Source organism: Oncorhynchus nerka, linkage group LG24 (assembly GCF_034236695.1).
Source record: "Oncorhynchus nerka isolate Pitt River linkage group LG24, Oner_Uvic_2.0, whole genome shotgun sequence".
NCBI classification, from domain to species: Eukaryota; Metazoa; Chordata; class Actinopteri; order Salmoniformes; family Salmonidae; genus Oncorhynchus; species Oncorhynchus nerka.
Window position 1 is genome coordinate 54551297 of NC_088419.1, and position 16936 is coordinate 54568232.

The 16936-nt window shown below is 39.7% G+C and overlaps 1 protein-coding gene across 1 annotated transcript in view; it reads left to right on the forward strand.

The window, feature by feature from the left end:
• Positions 1 to 16927, forward strand: part of LOC115107377 (CREB-regulated transcription coactivator 1-like) — a 29439-nt gene extending 12512 nt beyond the window's left edge. Inside the window, exons 10-14 of the mRNA XM_029630775.2 lie at positions 4944 to 5168; positions 5460 to 5558; positions 8524 to 8610; positions 8770 to 8944; positions 9232 to 16927. Coding sequence (XP_029486635.1) covers positions 4944 to 5168; positions 5460 to 5558; positions 8524 to 8610; positions 8770 to 8944; positions 9232 to 9443 — 798 coding nt within the window. The 3' untranslated portion in view covers positions 9444 to 16927. The remainder of the gene's footprint in view (positions 1 to 4943; positions 5169 to 5459; positions 5559 to 8523; positions 8611 to 8769; positions 8945 to 9231) is intronic.
• Positions 16928 to 16936: the final 9 nt, after the last annotated feature.

The following is a 16936-nucleotide window of genomic DNA, read 5'->3' on the forward strand; positions in this document are numbered from 1 at the left end:
TATGCCATATGGCTGTGGGCTACACTAGTTTAATTAGCAGACAAGATTTGCTTAGAATTCCGTGGCATTATTTTAAAGTATGAAGAATACAATTAAACATAGCTGAATTAAATACAAAATATTATTATCTCTAAACGATTTGAGGGAGTGCAAACATGAGGCTATTCTGTGTTGAGCGGTTAACAAAGAAATTACTACAGTTGGAAGTCGGACGTTTACATACACTTAAGTTGGAGTCATTAAAACTAGTTTTTCAACCACTCCACAACTTTCTTGTTAACGAACTATAGATTTGGAAAGTCGGTTAGGACATCTACTCTGCATGACACAAGTCATTTTTTCAACAATTGTTTACAGACAGATTATTTCACTTATAATTCACTGTATCACAATTCCAGTGGGTCAGAAGTTCACATACACTAAGTTCAGTGTGCCTTTAAACAGCTTGGAAAATTCCAGAAAATTATGTCATGGCTTTAGAAGCTTCTGATAGGATAATTGACATAATTTGAGTCAATTGGAGGTGTACCTATGGATGTATTTCAAGGCCTACCTTCAAACTCTGTGCCTCTTTGCTTGACATCATGGGAAAATCAAAAGAAATCAGCCAAGACCTCATAAAAAAAATTGTAGACCTCCACAAATCTGGTTTATCCTTGGGAGCAATTTCCAAACGCCTGAAGGTACCACGTTCATATGTACAAACAATAGTACGCAATTATAAACATCATGGCACCACGCAGCCGTCATACTGCTCAGGAAGGAAATGCTTTCTGTCACCTAGAGATGAAGGTGCTTTTGTGCAAATCAATCCCAGAACAACAGCAAAGGACCTTGTGAAGATGCTGGAGGAAACGGGTACAAAAGTATCTATATCCACAGTAAAACAAGTCGAATTTGGACATACCCTGAAAGGCCGCTCAGCAAGGAAGAAGCCACTGCTCCAAAACTGCCATAAAAAAGCCAGACTATGGTTTGCAACTGCACATGGGGGTGAAGATTGTACTTTTTGGAGAAATGTGCTCTGATCTGATGAAAAGAAAAATGGAACTGCTTGGCCATTATGACCATTGTTATGTTTGGAGGAAAAAGTGGGAGGCTTGCAAGCCGAAGAACACAATCCCAACCGTGAAGCACTGGGTGGCAGCATCATGTTGTGGGGGTGCTTTGCTGCAGGAGGTGCACTTGACAAAATAGATGGTGACATGAGGAAGGAAAATTATGTGGATGTATTGAAGCAACATCTCAAGACATCAGTCAGGAAGTTTAAGCTTGATCGCAAATGGGTCTTCCAAATGGACAATGACTCCAAGCATACTTCCAAAGTTGTGGCAAAATTGCTTAAGGACAACAAAGTCAAGGTATTGGAGTGGCCATCACAAAGCCCTGACCTCAATCCTATAGCAAATTTGTGGGCAGAACTTATTCCACAAATGCCATTATGCATGTAGTGCTTTTATTATAAAGGTACATTTTTATGGTGAAAATGATCTCCCCCAAACATGAAACGCACCCGTTCCAAAGCGGAGTAATGTGATTCATTTTAAGAGGTTATTTGGACACTTTAATGTGATACAAACCTTATCAAAACATATAGGCTTATGGGCTAGGCTACATGAGGTGTGATTTGAAAAATTTGCCCCCCCCCAAAAAAACATGCATGTTTCTTACCTTAAACTGAGCATCATTCACAAGTGATGGGCTAATATTGTCACCATCACAATATTCTTGATGTGTTTGAAATTTATTTTGATTTAGAATGGACCATTATCATGCACCGTCTTGAAACAGGCAGCGAGAAAAAAAATATTGGACGCTTTTCCTGTGGTCCATTTTCATGCCAGCCTGGTAGGCTATACTCCTGTTGTAAAGAGAAGCAATGTGCTTAATATTGGGGAAGTTGAGAAATAAATATAGTAGGCCTAGCCTATAGAAAGCTGATGGGATCCTCTTTTTAGTCGAGGCCATCACTGTTTTCTCATGCAATTGCATAGCCTAAAGAAATGTTGCGCAAACATGAGCTCATGGGCTCTCATGAAGTGTTTGATTAGATTTTCGATTACATTTGCATTGATGTCAGAGTGATTAGAGGGACAATAGTGTTGAGTACCAGGCAGTTAGCACGTTTGGTAGGCTACTAGTGACCATCAGCAGCATCAGAGCTAAACGGTCATGTGGATTTTGACTGCCTAGTGACCGCCAGTGATGCGATAGTACTGTCACCGTAACAGCCCTAGTTTCACCCCCCACCCACCCTCAGAACAGCCTCAATTCATCGGGGCATGGACTCTACAAGGTGTTGAATGCTTTCCACAGGATGCTGGCCTGTGTTGACTACAATTCTTCCTACAGTTGTCAAGTCGGCTGGATGTCCTTTGGGTGGTGGACCATTCTTGATACACTCGGGAAACTGTTGTGTGGAAAAACCCAGCAGCGTTGCAGTTCTTGGCACAAACTACTACCATAACCCATTCAAAGGCACTTCAAATATTTTTCTTGCCTATTCACCCGCTGAATGGCACACATGCGCAATCCATGTCTCAATTGTCCCAAGACTTAAACCCTTCTTTAACCTGTCTCCTTCCCTTCATCTACACTGATTTTGATTGGATTTGACAAGTGACATCAATAAGGGATTATAGCTTTCACCTGGTCAGCGTATATCATGGAAATAGCCGGTTTCCTCTGTTTTGTACACTCAGTGTATATTGGAGGAAAATGTAAGCTCAGCAAAAGGTGATTCATATTTGCTTTATTTTTAAGTCTTCATCTGGGTGCTATATACTGCATGAAGATATACTGTAGGTCATGTACAGGTAACTGCCAAAATAATGGAAACACGAGTAATTGAGGGAAGTCTATTGAAAGCAGGTGCTTCTGCACAGGTGTGGTTCCTGAGTTATTTAAGCAATTAACATCCCATCATGCTTAGGGTCATGTGTAAAAATGCTGGGAAGATGATTATATTTGGCTCCCATGGCTATGCCCCCGTAGGGTGATCAATCCTCCATTCACAGGGCACGAGTGGTCACTGAATAGTTTGATTAGCATTAAACCCAATTGAACATTTATGGAAGATTCTGGAGCGACGCCCGAGACTGCGTTTTCCACTACCATCAACAAAACACCAAGTGATGGAATTTCTTGTGGAAGAATGGTGTTGCATCCCTCCAATAGAGTTCCAGACACTTGTAGAATCTATGTCATGGTGCATTGAAGTTGTTCTGGCTCGTGGTGGCCCAATGGCCTAAGACACTTTATGTTGGTGTTTCCTTTATTTTTGGCAGTCACTTGTATGTTAAACCAGTTTGTTTTTACTAATACACTTTGGAAGACTGTCAAAGTTGTCTAATAGATTTTTTTAGCGCAGTGTTTTCCACAAGCGCACACGGAGTAGCCCCTATAGAAAAAGTAGCCAGCCAGGATCCCCTGACAAAATGTATCTCTAAAATAAATAGAAGAGATGCTCAATTAAGTTCTGGGTCCATACATGTTAAGAGAAGAGAGATCGACATCAGTGAAATAATTTCTGCAAGTGTTTGCAACTCTCTTTGTGAATTACAGTATGTCATTCATTCTAAAAAAAATACTTGTTCAACAACTGACCCACAATTCTTCTTAAAGAATCTTGTAAGAGTCTGCTGACTTCCACATGCTTCCATTTTCTCAGCTATCTGCAATACAGGTAGGAGTGAATGAAGCAGGTGTTAATCATGGACTTGGCTACACAGAAAGCAGTAGTTGACTACTCCATTGTAAACACTGATTAAATCAGTAGACCTATGCCGATTGTACAAATTATTATGAACACCTGATCTTTCCATGACAGACTGACCAGGTGAATCCAGGTGAAAGCTATGATCCCTTATTAATGCCACTTGTTAAATCCACTACAAGCATTGTAGATGAAGGGTAGGAGACAGGTTAAAGTAGGATTTTTAAGGCTTGAGACATGGATTGTATATGTGTGCCATTCAGAGGGTGAATGGGTAAGAGTTCAACAGTTTCCTGTGTATCAAGAATGGTCCACCACCCAAAGGGCATGCAGACAACTTGACACATGGGACAGCATCCCTGTGGAACGCTTTTGACGCCTTGTAGTCAGTTCATGCCCCGACAAATTGAGGCTGTTCTGAGGAACGGTGTTCCTAATGTTTTGTACACTCCGTGTATAACTACATTGTATGATTTATGCATGACAAGGATATGAGATTGACTTTATTCAGTCAGTGCGACACAATTGCGAATGATAAAAAGTGGCCTTGTTTAATTTAAAGCTGCAGTGTGTGTACATTTTTGGGCGACCTGACCAAATTCACATAGAATTCACATAGAAATGTGTAAAATTGTGAAATATAAAACTCTCATTCTTATTGAAAGCAAGTCTCTAAGAAGTGGTAGATATTTTCTATGTGCGCTATTTCTGTGCATCCCGTTTTTAAGTTTTGTTTTTGCGTCTTTCGGTTCTTAACACCAGTGTCAAACAGCTGAAAATATAATATTTTTGGTTATGGAAAATATATTTCACAATGGTTTAGATGGTACAATAATTCTCTGCGCTATACTCGCTTTTTTTGTCACACATAAACTGAAATAAGGTGAACTATTAGCATTTTTGCAACCAGGAAATGGGGGAGCGATTTTCTACTTAGTGCACCTTTTTAAGTGGGAAAAAGTATGCGGCTGAAAATGTGTGTATAGCCGACGTTAGTGGAAAACACTGCTAACAAAGAGCGGTGCGTTAGTTACCTAACTGTAAATAAGTTCATTGTTTCACCTGTTAGTTAGCTAGCTTACTAAAACGAATTGCATTTTAATTTATCAACTGCTCCTACACTATTTTGCTAGATACTGTCAGATACCTTGTTTTCATTTTTCCGCCCCAAAATCTTGGCCTCTTTAGCCTGGTAAAGTTGTTTTTGTTTTTCTGTATCATTTATCAGGCAGTGGCGATGGAGGCCTTGACTCTGGAGCAACAGCTATCCCAGTATGCTTTCTTTAGCCAGCTGACAGTTCAGGCCCAGGCTCAAGTGCTCAATGACCTGCAGCAGCAGGCCCTGCCCCAGGGCATCAGGCTGATCACCCTGGCCACCACCACTGCCCCAACAGCCACCCAGTCCTCCCCGGACAGCCAGATCCAGACGCCCGCAAGCATCAACGTCAACTCGGTGAGTCTGTTGAATTGAGTTTCCTGCTTGTCAGTACCTTGACTGTTGATAACTTCCTTACTCATACCCAGTGATATTCTAGCTTCTACAAAGTTTGGTTAATTTCAGTAATGGCTGATTTTCTTTTAGTTTTTGTGTTTTTTTCATTGGGAGTGAACTGGTCTGTGGATAGATGGTGTAGTAGTAGTTGCTTAAGACTGAGCCCACCTCAGACTGTCCTTGGGACTTTCTCTGTGTGCTCTTGCTAGTGTTTAGAAATTCTGCACCGGTTAACACTCTTCCCTCCAACAGTACCGCAATCAGACAGGCTCTCCGGCCAATCAGTCTCCAACCTCCCCAGTCTCCAATCAAGGCTTCTCCCCGGGCTTCTCCCCTGGCGGCTCGCCTCAAGTAAGGGCGAAACCACCGAGCTGCCTTGTTGGGGGAGGGTTTTTTGCCTGGAATTGGCTGTAATTGGTCCAGCTGCTACTCATCCCAGCCTCTCGCTCCCATCCATGGTGTCAGCAATCCCACCCCCATTTCCTCTCCTCCAGACCACTGCTCGATGTCTGCTTATCATATTGGCTCAGGTCTTTGAGTGTTGTCGCATAGCAGCTTTTTGTGTTTTTGCTTGAACCGAATGTACACAACATGGCCAAAAGTATGTGGACACCCCTTCAAATTCGTGGATTCGGGCTATTTCGGCCACATTCGTTGCTGCCGAGTGTATAATATTGAGCACACCGCCATGCAATCTCCATAGACAAACATTGGAAGGAAAATGGCCTTACTGAAGAGCTCAGTGACTTTTCAACGTGGCACCGTCATAGGATCCCACCTTTCTAACAAGTCAGTTCATCAAAATTCTACCCTGCTAGAGCTGCCCCAGTCAACTGCAAGTGCTTTTATTGTGAAGTGGAAACGTCTATGAGCAACAACTGCTCAGCTGTCACGCTTTACCATCTGGCAGTCCGACGGACAAATCTGCATTTCGCAGATGCCATGAGAACGCTACCTCCCCGAATGCATAGTTCCAACTGTAAAGTTTAGCGGAGGAAGAATAATGGTCTGTGGCTGTTTTTAATTGTTCAGGCTAGGCCCCTTAGTTCCAGTGTCGGGAAATCTTAACGCTACAGCAAACAGTGACATTCTGTGCTTCAAAATGTGTGGCAAAAGTTTGGGGAAGGTCCTTTCCTGTTTCAGCATGACAATGCCCCGTGCTCAAAGCGAGTTCCATACAGAAATGGTTTGTTGAGATCGGTGTGGAAGAACTTGACTGGCTTGCACAGAGCCCTGACTTCAACCCCATCGAACACCTTTGGGATGAATTGGAACGCCGACTGCGAGCCTGGCCTAATCGCTCAACATCGGTGCCCGACCTCACTACTGCTCTTTCGGCTGAATGGAAGCAAGTCCCCGCATCAATGTTCCAACATCTAGTGGAAATCCTTCCCAGAAGAGTGGAGGCTGTTATAGCAGCAAAGGGGGGGGGGGGGGGGGAGGCAACTCCATATTAATGCCCATTGATTTTTGGAATGAGATGTTTGACGAACAGCTGTGCACATACTTTTAGCCATGTAGTGTATGTCTTGTGAATATGTAGCACCTACCTGGAACCTTAATTATGATTAATTTTAGTTTTGGATAGTCCAACCTGTTTGTAGCAGCTTTGGTTGTCTCCTGTTGACATGATTCATTTTGGGGGAAATATCCTGTTAACAAGGCTGTTTCAGGTGTGAGAAATGGGTTTAACTCTTTCTATACTGAACAAAAATATAAACGCAACATGTAAAGTGTTGGTCATGTTTCATGAGCTGAAATAAGATGCCAGATATGTTCCATATGCACAAAAAGCTTTTCTCTCAAATTTTGTGCACAAATTTGTTTTATATCCCTGTTAATGTGCATTTCTCCTTTGCCAAGATGATCCATCCACCTGACAGGTGTGGCATATCAAGAAGCTGATTAAACAGCATGATCGTTTCACAGGTGCAACTTGTGCTGGGGACAAAGGGCCAATCCAAAATGTGCAGTTTTTTCACACAACACAATGCCACAGATGTCTCAAATTTTGAGGGAGTGTGCAATTGGCATGCTGACTGCAGGAATGTCCACCAACGCTGTTGCCAGAGAATTGAATGTTAATTTCTCTACCATAAGCCGCCTCCAATGTCGTTTTAGAGAATTTGGCAGTATGTTCAACCGGCATCACAACTACAGACCACGTGTAACCATGCTAGCCCAGGACCTCCATATCTGGCTTCTTCACCTATGGGATTATCTGAGACCAGCCACCCAAATAGCTGATAGAAATAATCCTCTGTTTTGTCTGTAATGAAGTCCCTTTGAAGTCCTTATTGGCTGGGCCTGGCTCCCCAGTGGGTGGGCCTATGCTCACCCATGGCTGTGCCCCTGCCCAGTCATGTGAAATCTATTATATTAGTGCCTAATTTATGTATTTCAATTGACTGATTTCCTTATGATCTGTCACTCAGTAAATAGTTAATTGTTGCATATTGCGTTTTATATTTTTGTTCTGTTTGCTGCTGTTTCTGTGAAAGATCCTACCTTTACATATATTACAGCTGGCTACAGTAATGTGATCTTCCTTGGGAAAGTAGCTTTATATACTGTATGTTCTACTTATAGTTTTTTTTTTATATTTCTGAATTCCAAAATTTGTTTTGTTATATTGCCAAACTTAGCAAGTAATTATGCTTAAAAAGTGGATACGTCACAACTTTTATCAAATATAAGTATTACATTACATAAGTAAGTCCGTTTTAAAGGCATGAAACCGTGTTACTAGCAGAGAGAGGCTGCAGAAACGAATGAACTTCACCCCAAAGTTAGCCTAGCTAGCTAGCAAAAGTCACTTGCATTTATTTGCAGTCAGTTTGCTAATAGCTACCGCTCCAGCACTGTTTTGCTAGCTCATCCCTCTAAAAATGACAAGATGGCTCATTCTGCAGTTATATTGTGATATTTCTCTTTTCTAAACAAGGCCTATTGCTCTTGATTTGTATAATGTTATTGTTCAGCTGTATCAAATCTTACTGCTGAAACATTTATGTGGATGTGGCTCTTATGAATCATGCATTCTATGGTTCATTTTTAAAACATGGTCTGAATAGGCATAATAAAGTGTTGTCAGATGCTAGTGTCTGCATTCATTAACAGCCATTTGTTAACGGTGCTTGAATTGACTAGCTTGTGGATTGCCTCATGCTTGTGCTTTTTTGTGATGTTTCATGACTACTGTTCCCTTATATCCCTCAGATACCCAAGAAGAAGGCTGTACTGATTAGCTGTAGGCCTATTAGTTTCCATAACCCATTTATTTTTACTCTAATCAGTGGTCAAATGTCTCTTTCAGCATATTCCGGTGGTGGGCAGTATATTTGGGGATTCGTTCTACGATCCGCAGCTAGCATCTCGGCAGACCAATGCTCTCTCCCACCAGGTGACTTAACCCACATCAAACTAGGACATGAATTTCACTGTCTCTATTTTCACTGCAACTCTTTTCCCCCTAAATGTATCCATATTAGAAATTGTGCCTGATCTCTGTATTCTATTACCTAACTTTACTTATTAAATGTGTATTTTTTCACTTGCCTAGCTCGAGCAGTTCAATATGATTGAAAACCCCATCAGCTCCAATAGCCTATACAGCCAGTGCTCCACCCTCAACTACACACAAGCAGCTATGATGGGTCTTACAGGGAGCAGCCTGCATGACTCCCAGCAGTTGGGCTACAGTAGCCATGGCAACATCCCTAACATCATTCTCACAGGTACTGAGCAGCAGCTGAGCCAATTAGCAAGCCTGTCATGTAATTTAACTTAGTCTAGGCTCTGTACACACCTAATAAAGGGATTAATTCATCCTGGCTTGATTATAGTCAATTGTTTTATGAAGGTTGGCCAGTATAAGGAAAATAAGTATTTTGTTTACGTGAATTGTATTTCGTTTTTCTCTTGTTATAGATTCTTTGAGTGAAGACTTAAATAATATTGGTAGTTATCTAGCAGCTGCTTTCATTTACAAATGTCAAATGTTTTCCCAAATGTTGCATTTTAGTCACAGGTGAGTCTCCACCCAGCCTCTCTAAGGAGTTAACCAACTCACTGGCTGGTGTTGGAGATGTCAGCTTCGATGCGGACTCTCCCTTCCCATTGGACGAGCTGAAGATCGACCCTCTCACCCTGGATGGACTTCACATGCTCAATGACCCCGACATGGTTCTGGCTGACCCTGCCACTGAGGACACGTTCAGGATGGACAGGTTGTAATGCAGAATACTGGCTGTGGCCAACAACAAAAAATAACCCTGGTAAGAAAGGGAAACGAGGCATGGTGGGGGTGAATCATCTCCCCAGTTTCATGGCCATTCAGCTATCTGATCTCACCCTCAAGTCCTTTAAAATAATATGCCATCAAAAACCATTGTAGAGAAGGACATGCAATGACTTGTTGGGTTTGGGAAGGGCATTGCTGTCATTTCCAATGAGATTGTTGGTTGGTCAGAGCTTTGCTAGCCTGCTGCGTTTTATTTATATATATATATACATACACACATATAGTTGAAGTCGGAAGTTTACATACACTTGGGTTGGAGTCATTAAAACTTTTCAACCATTCCACAAATTTCTTGTTAACAAACTATAGTTTTGGCAAGTCGGTTAGGACATCTATTTTGTGCATGACACAATTTTTCTTATAATTCACTGTATCACAATTCCAGTGGGTCAGAAGTTTACATACACTAATTTGACTGTGGCTTTAAACGGCTTGGAAAATTCCAGAAAATTATGTCATGGCTTTAGAAGCTTCTGATGGGCTAATCGACATCATTTGAGTCAATTGGAGGTGTACCTGTGGATGTATTTCAAGGCCTACCTTCAAACTCAGTGCATCTTTGCTTGACATCATGGGCAAATCAAAAGAAATCAGCCAAGACCTCAAATAAAATTGTAGACCTCCACAAGTCTGGTTCATCCTTGGGAGCGATTTCCAAGCGCCTGAAGGTACCACGTTCATCTGTACAAACAAAAGTACGCAAGTATAAACAAAATGGAACCACGCAGCTGTCATACTGCTCAGGAAGGAGACGCATTCTGTCTCCTAGAGATGAACGTACTTTGGTGCGAAAAGTGCAAATCAATCCCAGAACAACAGCAAAGGACCTTGTGAAGATGCTGGAGGAAACAGGTACAACGTATCTATATCCACAGTAAAACGAGTCCTATATGGACATAACCTGAAAAGCCGCTCAGCAAGGAAGAAGCCACGGCTCAAACTGCCATAAAAAAGCCAGACTACGGTTTGCAACTGCACATGGGGACAGAGATTGTACTTTGTGGAGAAATATCCTCTGGTCTGATGAAAGAAAAATTGAACTGTTTGGCCATAATGACCATCGTTATGTTTGGAGGGAAAAGGGGGAGGCTGCAAGCCGAAGTACACAAACCCAACCGTGAAGCACATGGGGAGGCAGCGTCATGTTGTGGCGGTGCTTTGCTGCAGGAGGGACTGGTGCACTTCACAAAATAGATGGCATCATGAGGTGGACAATTATGTGGATATATGGAAGCAACATCTCAAGACATCAGTCAGGAAGTTAAAGCTTGGTCGCAGATGGGTCTTCCAAATGGACAATGACCCCAAGCATACTTCCAAAATCACTTATGACAACAAAGTCAAGATTTTGGAGTGGCCATCACAAAGCCCTGACCTCAATCCCATAGAAAATGTGTGTGCAGAACTGAAAAAGCGTGTGCGAGCAAGGAAGGCAACAAACCTGACTCAGTTACACCAACTCTGTCAGGAGGAATGGGCCAAAATTCACCCAACTTATTGTGGAAAGCTTGTGGAAGGCTACTCTGAACGTTTGACCCAAGTTAAACAATTTAATGGCAATGCTACCAAGTGCTAATTGAGTGTATGTAAACTTCTGACCCACAGGGGAATGTGATGAAAGAAATAAAAGCTGAAATCAATCATTTTCTCTACTATTATTCTGACATTTCACATTCTTAAATAAAGTGGTAATCCTAACTGACCTAAAACAGGGAATTTTTACTAGCATTAAATGTCAGGAATTGTGAAAAACTGAGTTTAAATGTATTTGGCTAAGGTGTATGTAAACTTCCCACTTCAACTGTACATATCTTATTACTTATATCCCACCGTGTCACAGTTGAACAGATTTGATCTCCTTCTGATTTTATTACATTTTATTTTTTATTTTTTACAAATACATTTTGTGATTTGAAAAGCAAAAAGCCACTAGGAAGGTGAGCTGCACCGTATCTTTCATGAATACTGTGTACAATATTATGTGCAACATCCAAGTTATTTTTACCCTATTATTGAAATGGATTATTTTCCTACCCACTATAACAGCTTTATACTTCACACTCAAAGCTTTATTTTTATTGACAACCGAATGTTAATATTTGCGTTTATGTATGTTGTATCTTGAAATATGTATTTATTGAAATGTTTATTCATTTAGTTTTAATGTCTTTTTAAAAATGGTTTCATATTCAAAATGTGTTTTGAGTTCGATACCAACATTGCTCTGTTGTGTTCATGTTGTACATACTGCACTGATGTAATTTATTCATTTTAACCTACATACTGTATTTATTAAGCTACTCTGTTAACTTAAGGAGTACAAATCCTCCCCATATTTGCTCATAAGCTCTAACGAGTGCCAGTTGCTAAGACCGCTTGCTAGATAGAATTAGCTGCGGCCTCTCACAATATAGCATAGGGTCTGCAGGTCTTCTTATCACTTACATGGGCCCGAAATTGTTGGGTTTTGTCTTGTGCCAACTCTGTTGTTTTTAAGTTTGTCATAATTAATGGGAAACATGTGCAACAGATCCTTGCATTTAGCAGCTGATAAGGTGAAGCAAATGTGACAATGAAAACACTGTAAAGGCAAATTCCCAAAACAAGATGGCCATATTTTTCCTTTGCGTGTTGAAAATGGATATCCAGATTGAATGCCTCCTGAAAATCTGAAGGATACAAACTCCTCAGAAACCTATTGAACTTGTCACTGTGAGATCACCTGATTTTGCCTTACATATTGAGTGTTATACTGTTTAAGTCTTAACTAATGTGACAATGTATTTTCTTAACTTCTCGTAAGATTTTCTTGTACTTGAGAGGACTTTTAACTCCTAGTCAGTGACCATATTTGTTATGTAGTGTAAAGTTTGACAAATCACTGTACTGTATTTTTTACTGGTACACTTTCTAGCCAAATTCTTGATGATTTTGTAAAAAGAAAATCAAACGCTGGATTCAAATTTGTGATGGAGAGTGCAAATATGGGTAGGGTTTCTGCTTCTTTAAAGGGAAACTGACAAAAATGCACAATCATTTTGTGCTCCTTAACCCAGATTTTGGTAGAAAATTGTATGAAACAATTACAATATTACTTATATATTATATTTGGTTATTCCCTCCAGATTAGGGCTGGTAGAAAACAAGATGAACATTCAGTTTTATGCACCCAGTGAAATTAGTCCCAAAAGACATGTAGAACTTCACAAAAGTGGTTAAAATTGACGAAGAGATTTTGTCCATACACCAATTTGTAGAGCTGAAATGCTTCTTGCTTTTTATTTTACTCTATCTTTCCCTCCGATTCAAATTCAAACATTTGTTTTGAAAACTAATATAGTGGTGGGAAGTAAGTCACTAGATTGGAAGTTGGTTAAATTGGACGCTCTATGGGCTGAGATCGTTTTCATACTCAAGGCGTCGTGTCAACTGTTTATTTGTTTGAAGAACACTAGCAAACTTATTTTTCAGTTCACCTTTGAAATGTTGATAGCTGTGTGGGATCATGTTTCTATTGTACAATGTATTGTGTGTGTGTGTGTGTGTATACAGAGAACATAAATATGTTAATTTAATTTACCAATGTGGGAAGAGGCATATTGCCCCAAATATAATGTAAATATAACAAAAAAAGGAATTAAGTAAAAAGGAAACAGTTGGTTTACTTCATACCTCAAAGAAATATTGTTCTTGCAGACACGATTTTAAGGGTTCATGTTCATTTTATTCTTCATTGCCTGTTGACTTGTTTATTAATCACAGACTGTTTGGCTTTAATAAGATTTGTGATTCCTATGCAAATCAGAATAAAACATCTGACCATTGCATTAGAATAGGAAATAGATATAGATAATACTGTGTGTGTGTGTGTGTATATATATATATATATATATATATCTCACACACACAAAAAACTTCACTTTGGGCCAAACTGCAATACGCATGTATGATACTTACAGTGCCATTCAGATTATCTGCAAACAAATGCTTGTTTGTTTTTCTTTGTCAAGACAAAAAAAATTGTACATCCTGTACTGTACATAGGCTATAGCTGAAACAAATTGACTGCATGACAAAAATGAAAGAGAAAAAGGCCTTAATTTGCTAAGCAGGATGATTTAAATCATGCTCAACAATGTAAAACAGTGACATGCCCAGTCAAAAAGGATGTATGTCAATTGTTCCTAATGATTCACTCAAACAATTTACTTTTCAGAGGACTGTGTTACCTCCATTTCTGCATAATGCTAGCTCATTGCTGAAATAAGAATGTATTTGTGTAACATAGTCAGTCTTGGAATGTGTCTGTTTCACTGATTGACATGAACCAAAAGCATTTTCATTGAGTCCCTTTTTTCACCATCTACTTCTTATTCAGTTGAATTGGCTGTTACTTGCTTTAGCGTCTAGTTCTTCACTGTAGCACCTCACTGTGTGTGTGTCAAATTGTCAGTTGTTCCTATAATGCGAACCTATTGAAAATCCCGTTTTCATAACACATCAGATGCCAATTGATCTGTAGACTCTGTCTGAAGATTTCAGACCTCAAAGTTGTCTAACGTTGAGATTAATCTTCTTCTTTTTTTAAAGCGGGCTCATGAGTTTGTGAGAACTTCCGTCAAAGTCGGAATTGAAATTTCCTGATCCAGAAAGAGTTATAGCCTAATCAAAAACAATGGCAACAAATCCTCCAAGTCTAACCGGCTTCCTTGCAGGTAACTCAACTCATATCCTGAACTTGTAAATTCACATCCTTGTCACGCTCTCCAGAAGGATCACATCAACATGATATGTGTGGATAAAAGCCCAATAGTTGATGTGATTATAGCATGTATGCTGTAATTAGTTTGATGCACTGATTCACTTCCTGTCATCAAATGACAGCCCCAATTACTGGGCTTCAAGTGTAAACTGAGAGCCAAAGACTGCAACCATGATGGAATAAGAGAGTACGCATTGTTTCCATTCATTTAAGACTGAAGCGTACCCTGAATATCTGGATCTACAGAACATAAGGCCAGGGGCATGGACTCATTTTGACGTAAGACCCCTTTTGAAATATAGAAACTTCTGTTGATTTTGGAGTGAACTGACACTTTAATGATCTGGCAAGAGTCAACAGTTTCACGAGCTACTTAAAAATGGCACTTATACAGCTGCAATCAAATATATTGGCACCCTTGAACGATTCCATTTATTCTCATCAGCTGAAATTGAAGAAAACTGTTGGCGTTAACAAGTGTTTTTGATTTAAAGCTGCACGGGACCAAGAAACGAAACATCCAAACTGAAATTAAGATTTATTACATAAATGTAAAAAATGGTTTGGACTAAATTATTTAAAATTGAAATTAGTTTGTTTGGAGGAAAGTGATTCTTGTTAAGGTTGTAATTTATCTCCAGCTGTGGTAAGTTCCAGGTGCCTCAGGGTAAAAAAGAAATAACATTCAACCATTTTTTTTTTTTTAAAGAGAACAGAACCTTCTGCTCCATTGTAAAGTGCAAGGGTGCCAATATATTCGACTGCAACTGTACTCCGTATTGGCAGTAAAACTTGACTTGGCGGTCGAGAGCTTACTGTCAGTTGCATGGCATGACTGATGTTATAAGTGGTCCCTATTGTCGATGCTGGTTTATTGCAAATGATTCAACATTACCTTGTTGACTTCAGCAATATGAACTATGGCTAGTTAGCTAACCTAAATTGAGGCATGTGCCATCATGACTGCCGAATCAAGTCTAAACTGATATCAGTTACTGTGACTGCATAAGACATTTTAAGTAAGGTTTATGACACGTTTTTATGTTGTATGTGTTCTTATTCTGTTGCTTTTTCACTTTATTTGTGGCCAACTGCCTTGTGAATGTGAACAGTGGCTGTTCTGTCAATGCTGACTGTTGTACCCTCGAAATAATATTATCTTTTTTTTAAAGCCTGTAACAGTGTGGGAAGTGTGTTCCTTATTTTGTAATGCAAAACCAGAAAGGGCTTATTCCATTGCAGCTTGTTTTCCAATCATGTTAAAAAAAGGAATAGCACTCAATGTATATTTATTTGTCAATAGATATACCATACTGCTCTGCATATGCATGGGAAATGGCAATCAAATACGGTGACGTGGACCCCTGTTTTGACAGTAATTATTACAATACACTGACTGAAGTGAGCATGAAAGGAATTCAGCCTTGTGGGAATTGGTGAGCAGTATCTTGATTCTCACTAAGCTTACTGTCACTGCCAGAGTACCTGTCCCCATGCATTCTCTCAACTAAAGGTGAATGAAAGGGATAATTATATTTTCTGTCCCATAATTTGAAATGGATTAATATGAATCTAAATCATTTCCTCCTGTAGTACCGTGCAGTTGAAGTTGGGTACCCTAAAATGCCACTTTTGGCAAGTATTTCCAATTCATAATGTAAAGAAAATCTCTCTTATAGGGAATTCCCTGGTCAGCTTTAAGTGGGTATCACATATTTAACTATTGTCCTGTAAATCATATTCTGAGATGTAAAGTAATTATTTGTTTCTATGTGAAACTCCTTTATGTGACCCCTTTGTAAGATCCACTGAATGTGGGAGGCATTTCTTCTCTGTACATAGTCTCCATTTTGCAGAATATATCAATGAAAAATGTCATTTCACCAAGGTTTACTAAGTGTGGACATGCATGACGTTTGAACTATTCTATATTTTGTTGTCCTTGTTATGTTGTTCATATTTTGTAATCTGTATTTCTGTATGTGTTTTTAAAAGATCATTTTGAATACCTGTTTTGTGATTTTCAGTCCCAAACTTTTGATCAGTACTCAAAGCAGTTTCTCATGACTTCAGTTTCTGTCTAGTCAGTAGTGAGGAGAAAGTGTAAACCAGTTTTGACCTAAAGGTAAGTCCTATATATTCAGTATATGCTAAAGCAAAATAACAGTTGTGTGGTTCGACATTTTATTAATTGATCACATGCAATCTAATGCATAGCCCCCCCCCCCCTCAAAAAAAAGTTTGTCCGCTCACAATGTAATACACATTTTCTGTCCACACCCTGATTATTCAAAACACACAACTATCCTCACATTTCTATATTGTTGACAGAGTAGTAGTAGACATAAAGAAAAGTCCCCTGAGAAGTGGAATTATTGGGGAGCAAATGTCACCGGAAAATGTTGTCATTGCTGGTGGTGACCAATATGGCAGCCTCCATTTTGCTGAGTCACATCTCACAGGGTCCTTCTAAAAAAACAAAATTCAATATGGCCCCAATTCCGACCCGAGTTAAGCGTGCTTAAATGGAACGTAGTAATTCCATTTTTATGCACTTTTCTCTATGCTTATTCTGACCTTGAACTTAAGCATGAGAATAGCATGCTGTTCACCTGCTATTTGTTTTGGGTGGAGATCAAATAAATGATGGTGTGTCAACAGATG